Source organism: Triticum aestivum, chromosome 2B, assembly GCF_018294505.1.
Source record: "Triticum aestivum cultivar Chinese Spring chromosome 2B, IWGSC CS RefSeq v2.1, whole genome shotgun sequence".
Taxonomy (NCBI): Eukaryota; Viridiplantae; Streptophyta; class Magnoliopsida; order Poales; family Poaceae; genus Triticum; species Triticum aestivum.
The window spans coordinates 645,641,109-645,656,983 of NC_057798.1; the positions used below are offsets into that span (position 1 = coordinate 645,641,109).

Consider the following 15,875-nt stretch of genomic DNA (forward strand, 5'->3'; position numbering starts at 1 on the left):
CAAACGCAAATGATCGGGCCGTCTGTCCGAGTCATGCACCGTGGTATGTGCGCATGCAACTGCCAACAAACTGGCTAGCACAGCGCTACATTGATGCGCTTGCATAGAGAGAAAAACAACACACACAAAAAACCCACTATAGAACAAGAAAATAATTTTCCTTTTCCGTGAATGAACACAAGAACAACACGGGGAAATCAGAACGGATCATGACTACAAGTATAGCATAGACGCTCCTGTTTTTTTTTACCGCACTGCTGTTATTTGAGTCCGCACCACTAATTATCTATACGTACAGAAGTTTTTCTAATAGCGGTTGTTAGAGCTTCTTATATTAGCGAACCAACCTGTGAACTGTGGTTGGATGGTTAGAGGGACAGTGGTATCCCTGCCCACTAGGGTCAATTTTCGGTGCTCGCATTATTCCTGGATTTATTTCAGAATTTCCGGCGATGCTTTTCAGTGGGAGCAGACGTTCGGGTCGAGGACGAGACGCCTAAGATGACTTTGTAAATCTCAAGATGATATGCCGGCTCAGTCTCTCGAAGATGCTCATATGGTAGGGTGTGCGTATGTGCGTTTATAGGGGTGAGTGTATGCATGCAGGTATGAGCGCTTGCGTTTCTACTGTGTTAAAAAAAAGCTTCTTATATTAGCATAATTCCTTTTCCAAAAAAAAATGAGCATAATTGGAAGGGCTATGGATCGCATATTTCTTGAGCGGGATATGTTCTGCTGATCTCATATCATTTCGTCTTGATTATATCTTACCACTACGTGTCACTTTTTTTGCAGGTTACCACTACGTGTCGTTGACATCGTAGTGCTTATAAAAGTGGCTACTCTTGCTTTGCTGTTCTTCCAAGCAAATTAAGCTGCGACTTAAACCGAACCATCCTGATGGAGCTAAGCACAGCCACTCTCCTGTCTATCTCTGTCGCCTCACTGGCGATTCTTGTGTCGTTGCTTAGCCGCAAATCGGCACCAAGCTCCAAGAAGAGGCGGCCTCCTGGTCCACGGTGTCTCCCCTTCATCGGAAGCCTCCTCCACCACCTTACCTCGGAGCCGCAGGTCGCTCTCCGGGACCTGGCGAAGAAGCACGGACCGGTGATGTACCTGCGGCTGGGCCACGTCGACACCGTCGTGATCTCCTCCCCGGCGGCGGCACAGGAGGTGCTCCGGGACAACAACCTCACCTTCGCGTCGCGGCCGAGCCTTGTGGCCACGGAGATCCTATGCTACGGGAACACTGACATCGGCTTTGCGCCATACGGCGCGTACTGGAGGATGCTGCGAAAGATCTGCACGGTGGAGGTCCTGAGCGCGCGGAAGGTGAGGCAGTTCGCGCCCATCAGGGATAGTGAGATCCTTTCCCTCGTTAGGAATGTCCGCGCTGCCGCCAGAGGCGGCGAGCCTGTAAATCTCGGCGGACTGCTGGTGTCGTGCGCAAACACGATCAGCGCAAAGGCGACGTTCGGTGAGGGATGCGATGCCGAGCTCCAGGAGCAGTTCTTGACTGCGATGGGCGTGGCAATGGAGTACAGCGGGGGGTTCTGCGTCGGGGACCTCTTCCCGTCCCTGCGGTTCGTGGATGTCGTCACTAGGGTGAGACGCCGGCTCCGGCGAGCGCACAGGGTCCTCGACGCGAAAATATATTTTAGAGCATATGCACCCAGGCCCTCTCTATCTAGCCATCCATTTTTTGCTTTAAGATTCGTGCAAATATATTTCTCTTTTTTGTTTCTCCCACATAGAATATATCTTGAAGTTCAAACCTATGCGGCGTGACAAAGCTTTCTGAGTAGAATCTAGGATAAATCGTACAGATTTTTTTGTCAAACATAAATATACAAAATACGTTTTGTTTGATTAAAAAATCATATTTTTAATATTTATGTCGGACAAAAAATTCTGAAAGATTTATCCTAGATTCTAGTTAGAAAGATTTGCCATCCTGCATAGGTTTGAACTTTAAGATATGTTCTATGTGGGAAAAGCAAAAAAGAGAAAATTTCATATAGAAACTTAGTTGTGTCGCACGGATCTTAAGCAATATTGAAGAGTTAGGATAGGAGGGCCTGGGTGCATATGCTCTAAAAATCCACGTCCGTCCTCGACGCCGTCTTTGAGAAGATCATCACTAGGTGCGAGGCGCGGCGGAAGGAGAAGGAGTCAACGGCGACGACCGGCGGCGGAGATGATGACCTTCTGAGCGTCATGCTTAGGATCAAGGACGAGGATGGCCTTGAGTTCCCCATCAGCACCACAAACATCAAGGCAATCATAGGGGTAAAGTGTTTTTAAAAGATTCACATGATCGATGCGTAGAGTAGTACTGCCTATGTGTTATTTTTCTCATTCATGTTCTTCATGTCGATTAATTTCGATTAGGATATGTTCACTGGAGGGGCCGAGACAACATCATCAGCCGCGGAGTGGATCATGTCGGAGCTTATGCGGTACCCGGAGGTGAAGGCGAAGGCGCAGGCCGAGGTGCGACGAACATTCGACAACAAGAACCCACGAGACCACGAGAGCCTCATAGAGGAGCTGTGCTACACGAGGATGGTGGTGAAGGAGGGCTTGCGGCTGCACCCGGTGCTGCCGCTCCTGCTCCCACGTGTCTGCCGGGAGACCTGCAACGTTGGCGGATTCGAGGTCACGGAGGGCACCAGGGTCATGGTTAACGCGTGGGCGATAGCGAGGAGCGCCGAGCATTGGCACGACGCGGAGGAGTTTAGGCCGGAGAGGTTCGTGGATAGCACGGCGAGAGACTACGCCGGCACGCGGTACGAGTACTTGCCGTTCGGCAGCGGGAGGAGGATGTGCCCTGGCGGCCACTTTGCGATGGCCACGCTGGAGCTCACTGTGGCACGGCTTCTCTACTACTTCAACTGGAGCCTCCCGAACGGTATTCGACCGGAGGAGCTCGACATGGACATGATCGTCGGCGCAACGGCAAGAAGAAGGAACCAACTGCACCTAATTGCGGAGCCCTATAATGTCCCAATCGATCTTTAAAGCCGATGTTTGTGACACTTCACTTTCTTTGTTGTGCCATGTGGGATGAATGTCTATATATGTCTTGTTTTTATATAACGGACAAATAAATAATTTTGGCAGATAACATTGTATAGAGTAAAATTCAGTTGTGGTCACTTAATTGCGCATTTTGGTCATCCAACAAATAGAATAGGAAAACGTTTGTTTTCAACCGGCTGAAAACAACCAAACATAAGCCGCGTCCTCTGATGGACACGTGCCCCTGTGGACCCGTCACCGTTCACATCTCCGTTCGTCGCATCTCTTTCCCCTTTCCTGTTTTTCCCTTCCTGTCTCCATTCTGTTGGGGAACGTAGCAGAAATTCAAAATTCTCCTACGAGTCACCAAGATCTATCTACGGAGAGACTAGAAACGAGAGGAAGGAGAGTGCATCTACATACCCTTGTAGATCGCTAAGCGGAAGCGTTCAAGAGAATGGGGTTGAAGGAGTCGTACTCGTCGTGATCCAAATCACCGGAGATCCTAGTGACGAACGGACGGCACCTCCGCGTTCAACACACGTACAGTCCGGTGACGTCTCCCATGCCTTGATCCAGCAAGGAGAGAGGGAGAGGTTGAGGAAGAATCTATCCAGCAGCAGCACAACGGCGTGGTGGTGATGGAGGAGCGTGGTAATCCAGCAGGGCTTCGCCAAGCACCGCGAGAGAGGAGGAGCACTTGGGAGAGGGGGAGGGCTGCGTCAGAACTTGGGTGCGGCTGCCTTCCCACCCCTCCACTATTTATAGGTGGGGGGAAGAGGGGGCCGGCCCCCTTAGATCCCATCTAGGGTTGGGGGCGGCGGCCAAGGGGGGAGGAGTGCCTCCCAAGTCAAGTGGAGGCCCTCCCCCTTAGGGTTTCCCCCCTCCCATGCGCATGGGCCTTGGGGGGGGGGGCTGGTGCCCCTGGCCCATTAAGGCTAGGGTGCCCCCCTACAGCCCATGCTGCTGTATTGGACGTGGTGGAACAATTTCCGGACCTCCGGACCCCTCTGGAATCCTCTGGAACCTTCTGGAAGCTTCCCGGTACAATACCGGAAAAACCCGAACTTTTCCCGGAACCCGAACAACAACTTTCCATATATAAATCTTTACCTTCAGACCATTCTGGAACTCCTCGTGACGTCCGGGATCTCATCCGGGACTCCGAACAACATTCTGTAACCACATACAAACTTCCTTTATAATCCTAGCGTCATCGAACCTTAAGTGTGTAGACCCTACGGGTTCGGGAACCATGCAGACATGACCGAGATGTTCTCCGGTCAATAACCAACAACGGGATCTGGATACCCATGTTGGCTCCCACATGTTCCACGATGATCTCATCGGATGAACCACGATGTCAAGGACTCAATCAATCCCGTATACAATTCCCTTTGTCTAGCGGTATTGTACTTGCCCGAGATTCGATCGTCGGTATACAGATACCTTGTTCAATCTTGTTACCGGCAAGTCTCTTTACTCGTTCCGTAACACATCATCCCGCGATCAACTATTTGATCACATTGTGCACATTATGATGATGTCCTACCGAGTGGGCCCAGAGATACCTCTCCGTCACACTGAGTGACAAATCCCAGTCTCGATTCGTGCCAATCCAACAGACACTTTCAGAGATACCTGTAGTGCACCTTTATAGCCACCCAATTACGTTGTGACGTTTGGTACACCCAAAGCATTCCTACGGTATTCGGGAGTTGCACAATCTCATGGTCTAAGGAAATGATACTTGACATTAGAAAAGCTTTAGCATACAAACTACGATCTTTGTGCTAGGCTTAGGATTGGGTCTTGTCCATCACATCATTCTCCTAATGATGTGATCCCGTTATCAACGACATCCAATGTCCATGGTCAGGAAACCGTAACCATCTATTGATCAACGAGCTAGTCAATTAGAGGCTTACTAGGGACATGGTGTTGTCTATGTATCCACACATGTATCTGAGTTTCCTATCAATACAATTATAGCATGGATAATAAACGATTATCATAAACAAGGAAATATAATAATAACTAATTTATTATTGCCTCTAGGGTATATTTCCAACAGTCTCCCACTTGCACTAGAGTCAATAATCTAGTTCACATCGCCATGTGATTAACACTCACACGTCACATCGCCATGTGACCAACATCCAAAGAGTTTACTAGTGTCATTAAACTAGTTCGCATCATCATGTGATTAAGACTCAATGAGTTCTGGAGTTTGATCATGTTTTGCTTGTGAGAAAAGTTTTAGTCAACGGGTCTGCAACATTCGGATCCGTATCTACTTCGCAAATCTCTAGGTCATATTGTAAATGCTGCTTTCACGCTCCACTTGGAGCTATTCCAAATGGTTGCTCCACTATACGTATCCGGTTTGCTACTCAGAGTCATTCGGATAGGTGTTAAAGCTTGCATCGACGTAACCCTTTACGTCAAACTCTTTATCACCTCCATAATCGAGAAACCTATCCTTATTCCTCTAAGGATAATTTTGACCGCTATCTGGTGATCCACTCCTTGATCACCTTTGTACCCTCCTGCCAGATATGTAGCAAGGCACACATCAGGTGCGGTACATAGCATAGCATACTGTAGAGCCTACGTCTAAAGCATAGGGGACGACCTTCGTCCTTTCTCTCTTTTCTGCCGTGGTCGAGCTTTAACTCTTAACTTCATACCTTACAACTCAGGCAAGAACTCCTTCTTTGACTGATCCATCTTGAACACCTTCAAGATCATGTCAAGGTATGTGCTCATTTGAAAGTATTATTAAGCATTTTGATCTATCCTTATAGATCTTGATGCTCAATGTTCAAGTAGCTTAATCTAGGTTTTCTATTGAAAAACACCTTTCAAATAACCCTATATGCTTTCCAGAAATTCTACATCATTTCTGATCAACAATATGTCAACAACATATACTCATCAGAAATTCTATAGTGCTCCCACTCACTTCTTTGGAAATACAAGTTTCTTATAAACTTTGTATAAACCCAAAATCTTTAATCATCTTATCAAAGTGCATATTCCAATACCGAGATGCTTACTCCAGTCCATGGAAGGATCGCTGGAGCTAGCATACCTTTTAGCATCCTTAGGATCGACAAAACCTTTCTGATTGTATCACATACAACCTTTCCTTACGAAAATTGGTAAGGAAACTTGTTTTGACATCCATCTGCCAGATTTCATAAATGCAGCTTGTGCTAACATGATTCCGACGGACTTAAGCATCGCTACGGATGAGAAAATCTCATCGTAGTCAACTCCCTGAACTTGTGAAAAAACTCTTTGCCACAAGTCGAGCTTCATAGATGGTGACATTACCATCCACGTATGTCTTCTTCTTAAAGATTCATTTATCTCAATGGCTTGCCGATCATCGGGCAAGTCCACCAACGTCCATGCTTTGTTCTGATACATGGATCCTATTTCGGATTTCATGGCTTCTAACCATTTGTAAGAATTTGGGCCCACCATCGCTTCTCCATAGCTCATAGGTTCATTGTTGTCTAGCAACATGACCTTCAAGACAGGATTACTGTACCATTCTGAAGTAGTACGCATCCTTGTCACCCTACGAGGTACGGCAGTGACTTGATCCAAAACTTCATGATCACTATCATAAGCTTCTACTTCAATTGGTGTAGGCGCCACGGGAACAACTTCATGTGCCCTGCTACACACACTAGTTGAAGTGACGGTTCAATAACCTCATCAAGTCTCCACCATCCTCCCACTCAACTTTTCGAGACAAACTTTTCCTCGAGAAAGAACCCGATTCAAGAAATAATCCCTATTGCTTTCGGATCTGAATTAGGAGGTATACCCAACTGTTTTGGGTGTCCTATGAAGATGCATTTTATCCGCTTTGGGTTCGAGCTTATCAACCTGAAACATTTTCACATAAGCGTCGCAGCCCCAAGTTTTTAAGAAACGACAACTTAGGTTTCTCCAAACCATAGTTCAAACGGTGTCGTCTCAACGGAATTACGTGGTGCCCTATTAAAGTGAGTGCGGTTGTCTCTAATGCCTAACCCATGAACGATAGTGGTAATTCGATAAGAGACATCATGGTACGCACCATATCCAATAGGGTGCAACTATGATGTTCGGACACACCATCACACTATGGTGTTCCAGGCGGTATTAATTGTGAAACAATTTCCACAATGTCTTAATTGCGTGCCAAAGCTTGTAACTCAGATACTCATCTCTATGATCATATCATAGACATTTTATCCTCTTGTCACAATGATCTTCAACTTCACTCTGAAATTACTTGAACCATTCAATGATTCAGACTTGTGTTTCATCAAGCAAATATACTCAGTATCTACTCAAATCATCCGTGAAGTAAGAACATAACAATATCCACTACGTGCCTCAGCACTCATTGGACTGCACACATCAAAATGTATTACTTCCAACAAGTTGCTTTCTTGTTCCGTTTTACTGAAAACGAGGCTTTTAGTCATCTTGCCCATGTGGTATGATTTGCATGTCTCAAGTGATTCAAAATCAAGTGAGTCCAAACGGTCCATTTGCATGGAGTTTCTTCATGCATATACACCAATAGACACGGTTCGCATGTCTCAAACTTTTCAAAAACGAGTGAGTCCAAAGATCCATCAACATGGCGCTTCTTCATGCGTTTTATACCAATATGACTTACATGGCAGTGTCACAAGTAAGTGGTGCTATCATTACTATTTTATATCTTTTGGCATGAAAATGTGTATCACTACGATCGAGATTCAATAAACCATTCCTTTAGGTGCAAGACCATTAAAGGTATTATTCAAATAATAGAGTAACCATTATTCTCCTTAAATGAATAACCGTATTGCGATAGACATAATCCAATCATGTCTATGCTCAACGCAAACACCAAAAGACAATTATTCAGGTTTAATACTAATCTTGATGGTAGAGGGAGCGTGCGATTTTGATCACATCAAACTTGGAAACACTTCCAACACATATCGTCAGCTCACCTTTAGCTAGTCTCCGTTTATTCCGTAGTCTTTTATTTCGAGTTACTAACACTTAGCAACCGAACCGGTATCTTAATACCCTAGTGCTACTAGGAGTACTAGTAAAGTACACATTAACATAATGTATATCCAATATACTTCTATCGACCTTGTCAGCCTTCTCATCTACCAAGTATCTAGGGTAATTCTGCTCCAGTGGCTGTCCCCCTTATTACAGAAGCATTTAGTCTTGGGTTTGGGTTCAACCTTGGGTTTCTTCACTAGAGCAGCAGCTGATTTGCCGTTTCATGAAGTATCCCTTCTTGCCCTTGCCCTTCTTGAAACTAGTGGTTTCACCAACCATCAACAATTGATGCTCCTTCTTGATTTCTACTTTCGCGGTGTCAAACATCGCGAATACCTCAAGGATCATCATATCTATCCCTGATATGTTACAGTTTATCACGAAGCTCTAGCAGCTTGGTGGCAATGACTTTGGAGAAACATCACTATCTCTGGAAGATCAACTCCCACTCGATTCATGTGATTGTCGCACTCAGACAATCTGAGCACAAGCTCAACGATTGAGCTTTTCTCCCTTACTTTGCAGGCTAAGAAAATCATCGGAGGTCTCATACCTCTTGACATGGGCACGAGCCTGAAATCCCAATTTCAGCCCTCGAAACATCTCATATGTTCCGCGACATTTCGAAAACGTCTTTGGTGCCTCAACTCTAAACCGTTTAACTGAACTATCACGTAGTTATCAAAACGTGTATGTCCGATGTTCGCAACATCCACAAACGACGTTTTGGGGTTCAGCACACTGAGCGGTGCATTAAGGACATAAGCTTTCTACTGTCCGCATAATCGCTACTGTCAACTTTCAACTATATTTTCTCTAGGAACATGTCTAAACAGTGGAACTAAAGCGCGAGCATACGACATAATTTGCAAAAACCTTTTGACTATGTTTAGGATAATTAAGTTCATCTTATGAACTCCCACTCAGATAGACATCCCTCTAGTCATCTAAGTGGTTACATGATCCGAGTCAACTAGGCTGTGTCCGATCATCACGTGATACGGACTAGTCATCATCGGTGAACATCTTCATGTTGATCGTATCTACTATACGACTCATGCTCGATATTTCGGTCTCTTGTGTTCCGAGGCCATGTCTGTACATGCTAGGCTCGTCAAGTCAACCTAAGTGTTTCGCGTGTGTAAATCTGGCTTACACCCGTTGTATGTGAACGTAAGAATCTATCATACCCGATCATCACGTGGTGCTTCGAAACGACGAACTTTCGCAACGGTGCACAGTTAGGGGGGACACTTTCTTGAAATTTTTATGAGGGGTCATCTTATTTACTACCGTCGTTCTAAGCAAATAAGATGCATAAACATGATAAACATCACATGCAATCAAATAGTGACATGATATGGCCAATATCATTTTGCTCCTTTTGATCTCCATCTTCGGGGCTCCATGATCATCATCGTCACCGGCATGACACCATGATCTCCATCATCATGATCTCCATCATCGTGTCTCCATGAAGTTGTCTCGCCAACCTATTACTTCTACTACTATGGCTACCGGTTAGCAATAAAGTAAAGTAATTACATGGCGTTGTTCAATGACACGCAGGTCATACAATAAATAAAGACAACTCCCATGGCTCCTGCCGGTTGTCATACTCATCGACATGCAAGTCGTGATTCCTATTACAAGAACATGATCAATCTCATACATCACATATCATTCATCACATTCTTCTTGGCCATATCACATCACATAGCATACCCTGCAAAACAATTTAGACGTCCTCTAATTGTTGTTTGCATGTTTTACGTGGCTGCTATGGGTTTCTAGCAAGAACGTTTCTTACCTACGCAAAAACCACAACGTGATATGTCAATTGCTATTTACCCTTCATAAGGACCCTTTTCATCGAATCCGATCCGACTAAAGTTGGAGAGACTGGCACCCGCTAGCCACCTTATGCAACAAGTGCATGTCAGTCGATGGAACCTGTCTCACGTAAGTGTACGTGTAAGGTCGGTCCGGGCCGCTTCATCCCACAATACCGTCGAAACGAGATTGGACTAGTAATGGTAAGTATATTGAACAAAATCAATGCCCACAACAACTTGTGTTCTACTCGTGCATAGAAACTACGCATAGACCTAGCTCATGATGCCACTGTTGGGGAACGTAGCAGAAATTCAAAATTTTCCTACGAGTCACCAAGATCTATCTATGGAGAGACTAGCAACAAGGGGAAGGAGAGTGCATCTACATACCCTTGTAGATCGCTAAGCGGAATCGTTCAAGAGAATGGGGTTGAAGGAGTCGTACTCGTCGTGATCCAAATCACCGGAGATCCTAGTGCCGAACGGACGGCACCTCCGCGTTCAACACATGTATAGCCCGGTGACGTCTCCCATGCCTTGATCCAGCAAGGAGAGAGGGAGAGGTTGAGGAAGACTCTATCCAGCAGCAGCACAATGGCGTGGTGGTGATGGAGGAGTGTGGTAATCCAGCAGGGCTTCGCCAAGCACCGCGAGAGAGGAGGAGCACTTGGGAGAGGGGGAGGGCTGCGTCAGAACTTGGGTGCGGCTGCCTTCCCACCCCTCCACTATTTATAGGTGGGGGGAAGAGGGGGCCGGCCCCCTTAGATCCCATCTAGGGTTGGGGCGGCGGCCAAGGGGGGAGGAGTGCCTCCCAAGTCAAGTGGAGGCCCTCCCCCTTAGGGGTTCCCCCCTCCCATGCGCATGGGCCTTGGGGGGGGGGGGCTGGTGCCCCTGGCCCATTAAGGCTAGGGCGCCCCCCTACAGCCCATGCTGCTGTATTGGACGTGGTGGAACAATTTCCGGACCTCCGGAATCCTCCGGAACCTTCTGGAAGCTTCCCGATACAATACCTGAAAAACCCGAACTTTTCCCGGAACCCGAACAACAACTTTCCATATATAAATCTTTACCTCCGGACCATTCCGGAACTCCTCGTGATGTCCGAGATCTCATCCGGGGCTCCGAACAACATTCGGTAACCACATACAAACTTCCTTTATAACCCTAGCGTCATCGAACCTTAAGTGTGTAGACCCTACGGGTTCGGGAACCATGCAGACATGACCGAGACGTTCTCCGGTCAATAACCAACAGCGGGATCTGGATACCCATGTTGGCTCCCACATGTTCCACGATGATCTCATCGGATGAACCACGATGTCAAGGACTCAATCAATCTCGTATACAATTCCCTTTGTCTAGCGGTATTGTACTTGCCCGAGATTCGATCGTCGGTATACAGATACCTTGTTCAATCTCGTTACCGGCAAGTCTCTTTACTCGTTCCGTAACACATCATCCCGCGATCAACTCTTTGATCACATTGTGCACATTATGATGATGTCCTACCGAGTGGGCCCAGAGATACCTCTCCATCACACGGAGTGACAAATCCCAGTCTCGATTCGTGCCAACCCAACAGACACTTTCGGAGATACCTGTAGTGCACCTTTATAGCCAACCAGTTACGTTGTGACGTTTGGTACACCCAAAGCATTCCTACGGTATCCGGGAGTTGCACAATCTCATGGTCTAAGGAAATGATACTTGACATTAGAAAAGCTTTAGCATATGAACTACGATCTTTGTGCTAGGCTTAGGATTGGGTCTTGTCCATCACATCATTCTCCTAATGATGTGATCCCGTTATCAACGACATCCAATGTCCATGGTTAGGAAACCGTAACCATCTATTGATCAACGAGCTAGTCAATGAGAGGCTTACTAGGGACATGGTGTTGTCTATGTATCCACACATGTATCTGAGTTTCCTATCAATACAATTATAGCATGGATAATAAACGATTATCATGAACAAGGAAATATAATAATAACTAATTTATTATTGCCTCTAGGGCATATTTCCAACACATTCGTTGTGAGAGGAGAGAGCTCCATGGCGACGCCGACCACCACAACCACCGCTGCTACAAACCAGGGAGGGCAACGGCGACCACCACCTGCTGACCTCCGTCGCACCAGCTATTTATTTGTTGCCGCACCGCTGCGATGCAACAAGCAGGGGCGGACGCGTGTTGGAAAATCTCCCTAAACTCCGGCGGCCGTCGCGCCGTTGCTGCGTTGCAACACCATCGGTGGAGGTTGCTGTGTTGGGGGTGTCCGCTGCTGCGGCTTTGCAACAGCACCTCCGCTGCAAGGGGAGGTCGTGTTGCTGCTGCATATGCGCTCGTCAGGACGTGTGTGGGCATCTCCCCCAACTCCGGCGGTTGTCGATGTTGCTTTGCAACACAACTAGTGCTGTGATGAGAGGCTGCAGAGGAGGAGCGTTTGGTGCTGCTGCTGCTGCATGTGAGCTTGTCTGGACCGTGCGTGGGCTTCTCTTCCAACTCCGGCAACCGCCGCTGTCGATGCTGCGTTGCAACATGACTGGTGTTGTGATGAGAGGCTGCTGCAGAGTGGGCGTCCGGTGGTGGTGCTTTTTGCAACACCCAACACTGCTGCAAGGTCGACGGTAGCTGATGAGGATATAGACCTGGGGTAGGGTCATAGGCCTGACATATACGTCCTACCCAAGGTCACTACCCCAGAAGATAAGAAGACCAAGAATCCACTCGACAGTATAGTCACTCGACCGTCATTCCCCACTTTCACTCGACCGTATGGGGAATGACTCGACTACATCGAAGACCAGGAGTCGGAAGAACGCACAACGGCTGGGCATTCACTCCTTAGTCTTCATGAGCATTAAGAGTATTTAAGACTGCTGTTACCAGTAACGCCCTTACTTTATGTACATTAAGCTCCTTGTAATGGAGGTGGGCCGGGGTCCTGGCGCACTATATATAAGCCACCCCCTCCTCTGGGGCAAGGGTTCGCACCCCCTGTAACACAACACACATAAACCAATCGACCACCTCCGGGCACCAAGACGTAGGGTTGTTACTTCCTCCGAGAAGGGCCTGAACTCGTAAACCTCATGTGTACATCTTCTCCATAGCTAAGATCTTGCCTCTCCATACCTACCCCCTTTTCTACTATCAGACTTAGAACCACGACAGTTGGTGCCCACCGTGGGCCGGTGTCTTAGCGACTTATTGGCGAAGTTGCAAGTTTTTCCGATCATTATCATGGTTTCCGGTGGCGAGATGGTTGAAGGCTGCGAGATCCGTCTCGGCGCGCTCGTTTTCATCGCCGATGACTCGATGTGTCTCCAGGAAGCTCCGCTCGATGTCGAGGCGCTCCCCGTCCTAGGGGCAACGCACTTTCGCGCGTGTGTTCGTGGCGTCCTTCTTCGGCAGCCGTCGACCCAGTATCAGTCGGCTTCGGTGGCGTCTCCCCTCCCCGCTGTTCGTCACCGCAAGCGATCCGGTCAGTCGCGGCTTCAGCGGTGGGTGAGACATGCGGTGGCTCGACGTTCGGCCACTCATCAAGTCGCGGCAATCGAGCCCGACGAAACTCTCCACGGCCTGTTCGATCTGTCGTCTGGCTCCGCGGAGACGGTGTCCGAGTGCAGTAGCAGCGATCCTGTGGCTGAAGTCCTGATGGTCGATGGTCTGCGTGGCCCACCTAGCTTTCGCCGCGAGGATGGCGAAGAGGCTGGCAGCGATCCATCACGGGTCCACGAGGAGTACCATCCCGAACCTCTCTCTTCGCAGCAGAGAGAGGATCTTCGTCATCGCAACATGGACGCACTTCACACGCCCATCGTTGGAGAAACTCCCAAGGCTCGGGCCTTGGAGGAGGCGCGCTTGGCTAATCTGGCTGAGCACACTCGACTGGAGAACTTGCAGCGCTCTCTCGACGAGCGAGCCCGGGAACGAGTTCCTGAGTCCAGTCGGCGGCAGCTTTTCCCGCCTCCACCTAAGGTATACCGTACTCCGATTCAAAACCTCACTGATGCGGCCCGAATTGCAGAGTCGATTCAACCGTCCCAGTCAGAGGTTGGCCAAGGGTTGGAACAGATCCGGGCCCTGCTCAGAGCAGCGGGAGAGCAGAATTCTGTGGTGTCTCAGTCGCGGAATAGGATACACAGTAGATCCGTGGCAGCGGATACAGTTCAGTCGGCCCATCCCAAGATCACCCCTGCGGCGTGAGGGTCGTGGGCAGTACGGTCGTCAGTTCAACCGCGACAATCATCGTTGAGAGCCGATGCCTCCTCCGAGGAGTGTGTCGTACGTGCCTCGGCAGCACGATGACAGGCGACGTCACAAAGACGAACGCAGAGCTCTAGTCGACCCAAGGGAGCCACGTTTCGATGCGAGATCCATTCTCGTCCAAGGCCTAGTCGACCGGAATAGAGCACATAGAGAAGACATGGGCAGAGACCGTCCGAGTGGCAGCAGCTCACATGTTTTGGGCCCAGAGTGTTTCAGGAGCCATCAGGGCTGCAGTGATTCCTTCCAACTTTAGATTAGCAACAGGAATGAGCAAGTTCACTGGAGAATCCAAGCCTGAAACTTGGCTTGAGGATTACCGAGTGGCTGTGCAAATTGGAGGCAGAAACGATGAGATAGCAATGAAGCATCTCCCTCTTATGTTGTAAGGGTCAGCACGAGCGTGGTTGACTCAGTTGGCCCCGGACAGTATACACAGTTGGGAAGAGCTATCTCGAGTGTTTGTAAGGACCTTTGAAGGCACGTGAAAGCGGCCGGCAAGGCTTCCCGAGTTGCAGCATTGTGTGCAGAAGCCGAATGAAACTTTGAGGGAATTCATTCAGAGGTGGACCACTTTGCATCACACCGTGGAGAATGTATCAGAGCATCAAGCAGTGTGCGCTTTCAAGGAAGGTGTCAAGTATTGAGAGTTGGTTCTGAAGTTCGGTCGGACTAGGGATATGACTCCGACCCGGATGATGGAGATAGCCACCCGGTATGCTAACGGAGAAGAAGAGGATCGACTCCGTAGCGGGAAGAGTAAACCGGTCGGTCAAGAGGCCGGTGGAGGTGGTTCTAGTCGGAAACAAAAGCGTAAAGGCAAACTAGTAGCACCTGGTGAGATTGCAGCAGTAGCTCAAGGAAAGTTTAAGGGAAAACCTAAGGGGCCCTGGCCTCCTAAGAAGGTAAAAGATCAAGTAGGAAATGACGTGTTGGATTTGCCGTGTCACATCCACATCAAGAAAGATGAAGAGGGTAATCTGATTTACCCAAAGCATACCACTCGACAATGTCGACTCCTGATCCAACAGTTCCAGGAGAAACAACCCAATGAGAAGGACAAGGAGTCGGACAGAGATGAGGAGGAAGAGGAAGATGACGGCTACCCCAAGGTCAATTCCACTCTCATGATTTTTGCTGATGTTGAGAGCAAGAGTCGGTTGAAGGTCATCAATAGAGAGGTAAATATGGTTGCTCCTGCGACGATGACCACGTACTTGAAATGGTCCCAGACAGCCATCACATTCGACCAGCCAGACCATCCTGCTCGCGTAGTCACCCCCGGGGGGCAAGCGCTGGTGGTCGACCCAGTGGTTGGTGGCACCCGACTGACTAAAGTGCTAATGGATGGAGGTAGCGGCCTGAATATCCTGTATGCTGAAACCTTGAAGGGGATGGGCATCCCGATGTCCAAGCTTAGCGAGAGCAACATGAGCTTTCACGGTGTTATCCCCGAAAAGAAGGCCGAGTCACTCGGCCAGATCACTCTCGACGTGGTTTTCGGTGACTCCAAGCATTTCCGGAAAGAAAAGTTGACATTTGAAGTCGTGGATTTCTAGAGTGCTTATCACGCCATCCTGGGGAGGCCAGCATACGCACGTTTCATGGCTGGACCGTGTTATGTGTACCTCAAGCTGAAGATGTCCGGCCCCAAAGGTGTGATCACAGTCTC

At 48.3% G+C, this 15,875-nt stretch overlaps 1 protein-coding gene across 1 annotated transcript; it reads left to right on the top strand.

The window, feature by feature from the left end:
- Nucleotides 1-900: 900 nt before the first annotated feature.
- On the top strand, nt 901-3,021 carry LOC123041878 (9-beta-pimara-7,15-diene oxidase-like). The gene is made up of 3 exons (XM_044464428.1): nt 901-1,635; nt 2,110-2,289; nt 2,392-3,021. The coding sequence occupies exons 1-3, from the start codon at nt 901-903 to the stop codon at nt 3,019-3,021; spliced, it is 1,545 nt and encodes a 514-aa protein (XP_044320363.1).
- Nucleotides 3,022-15,875: the final 12,854 nt, after the last annotated feature.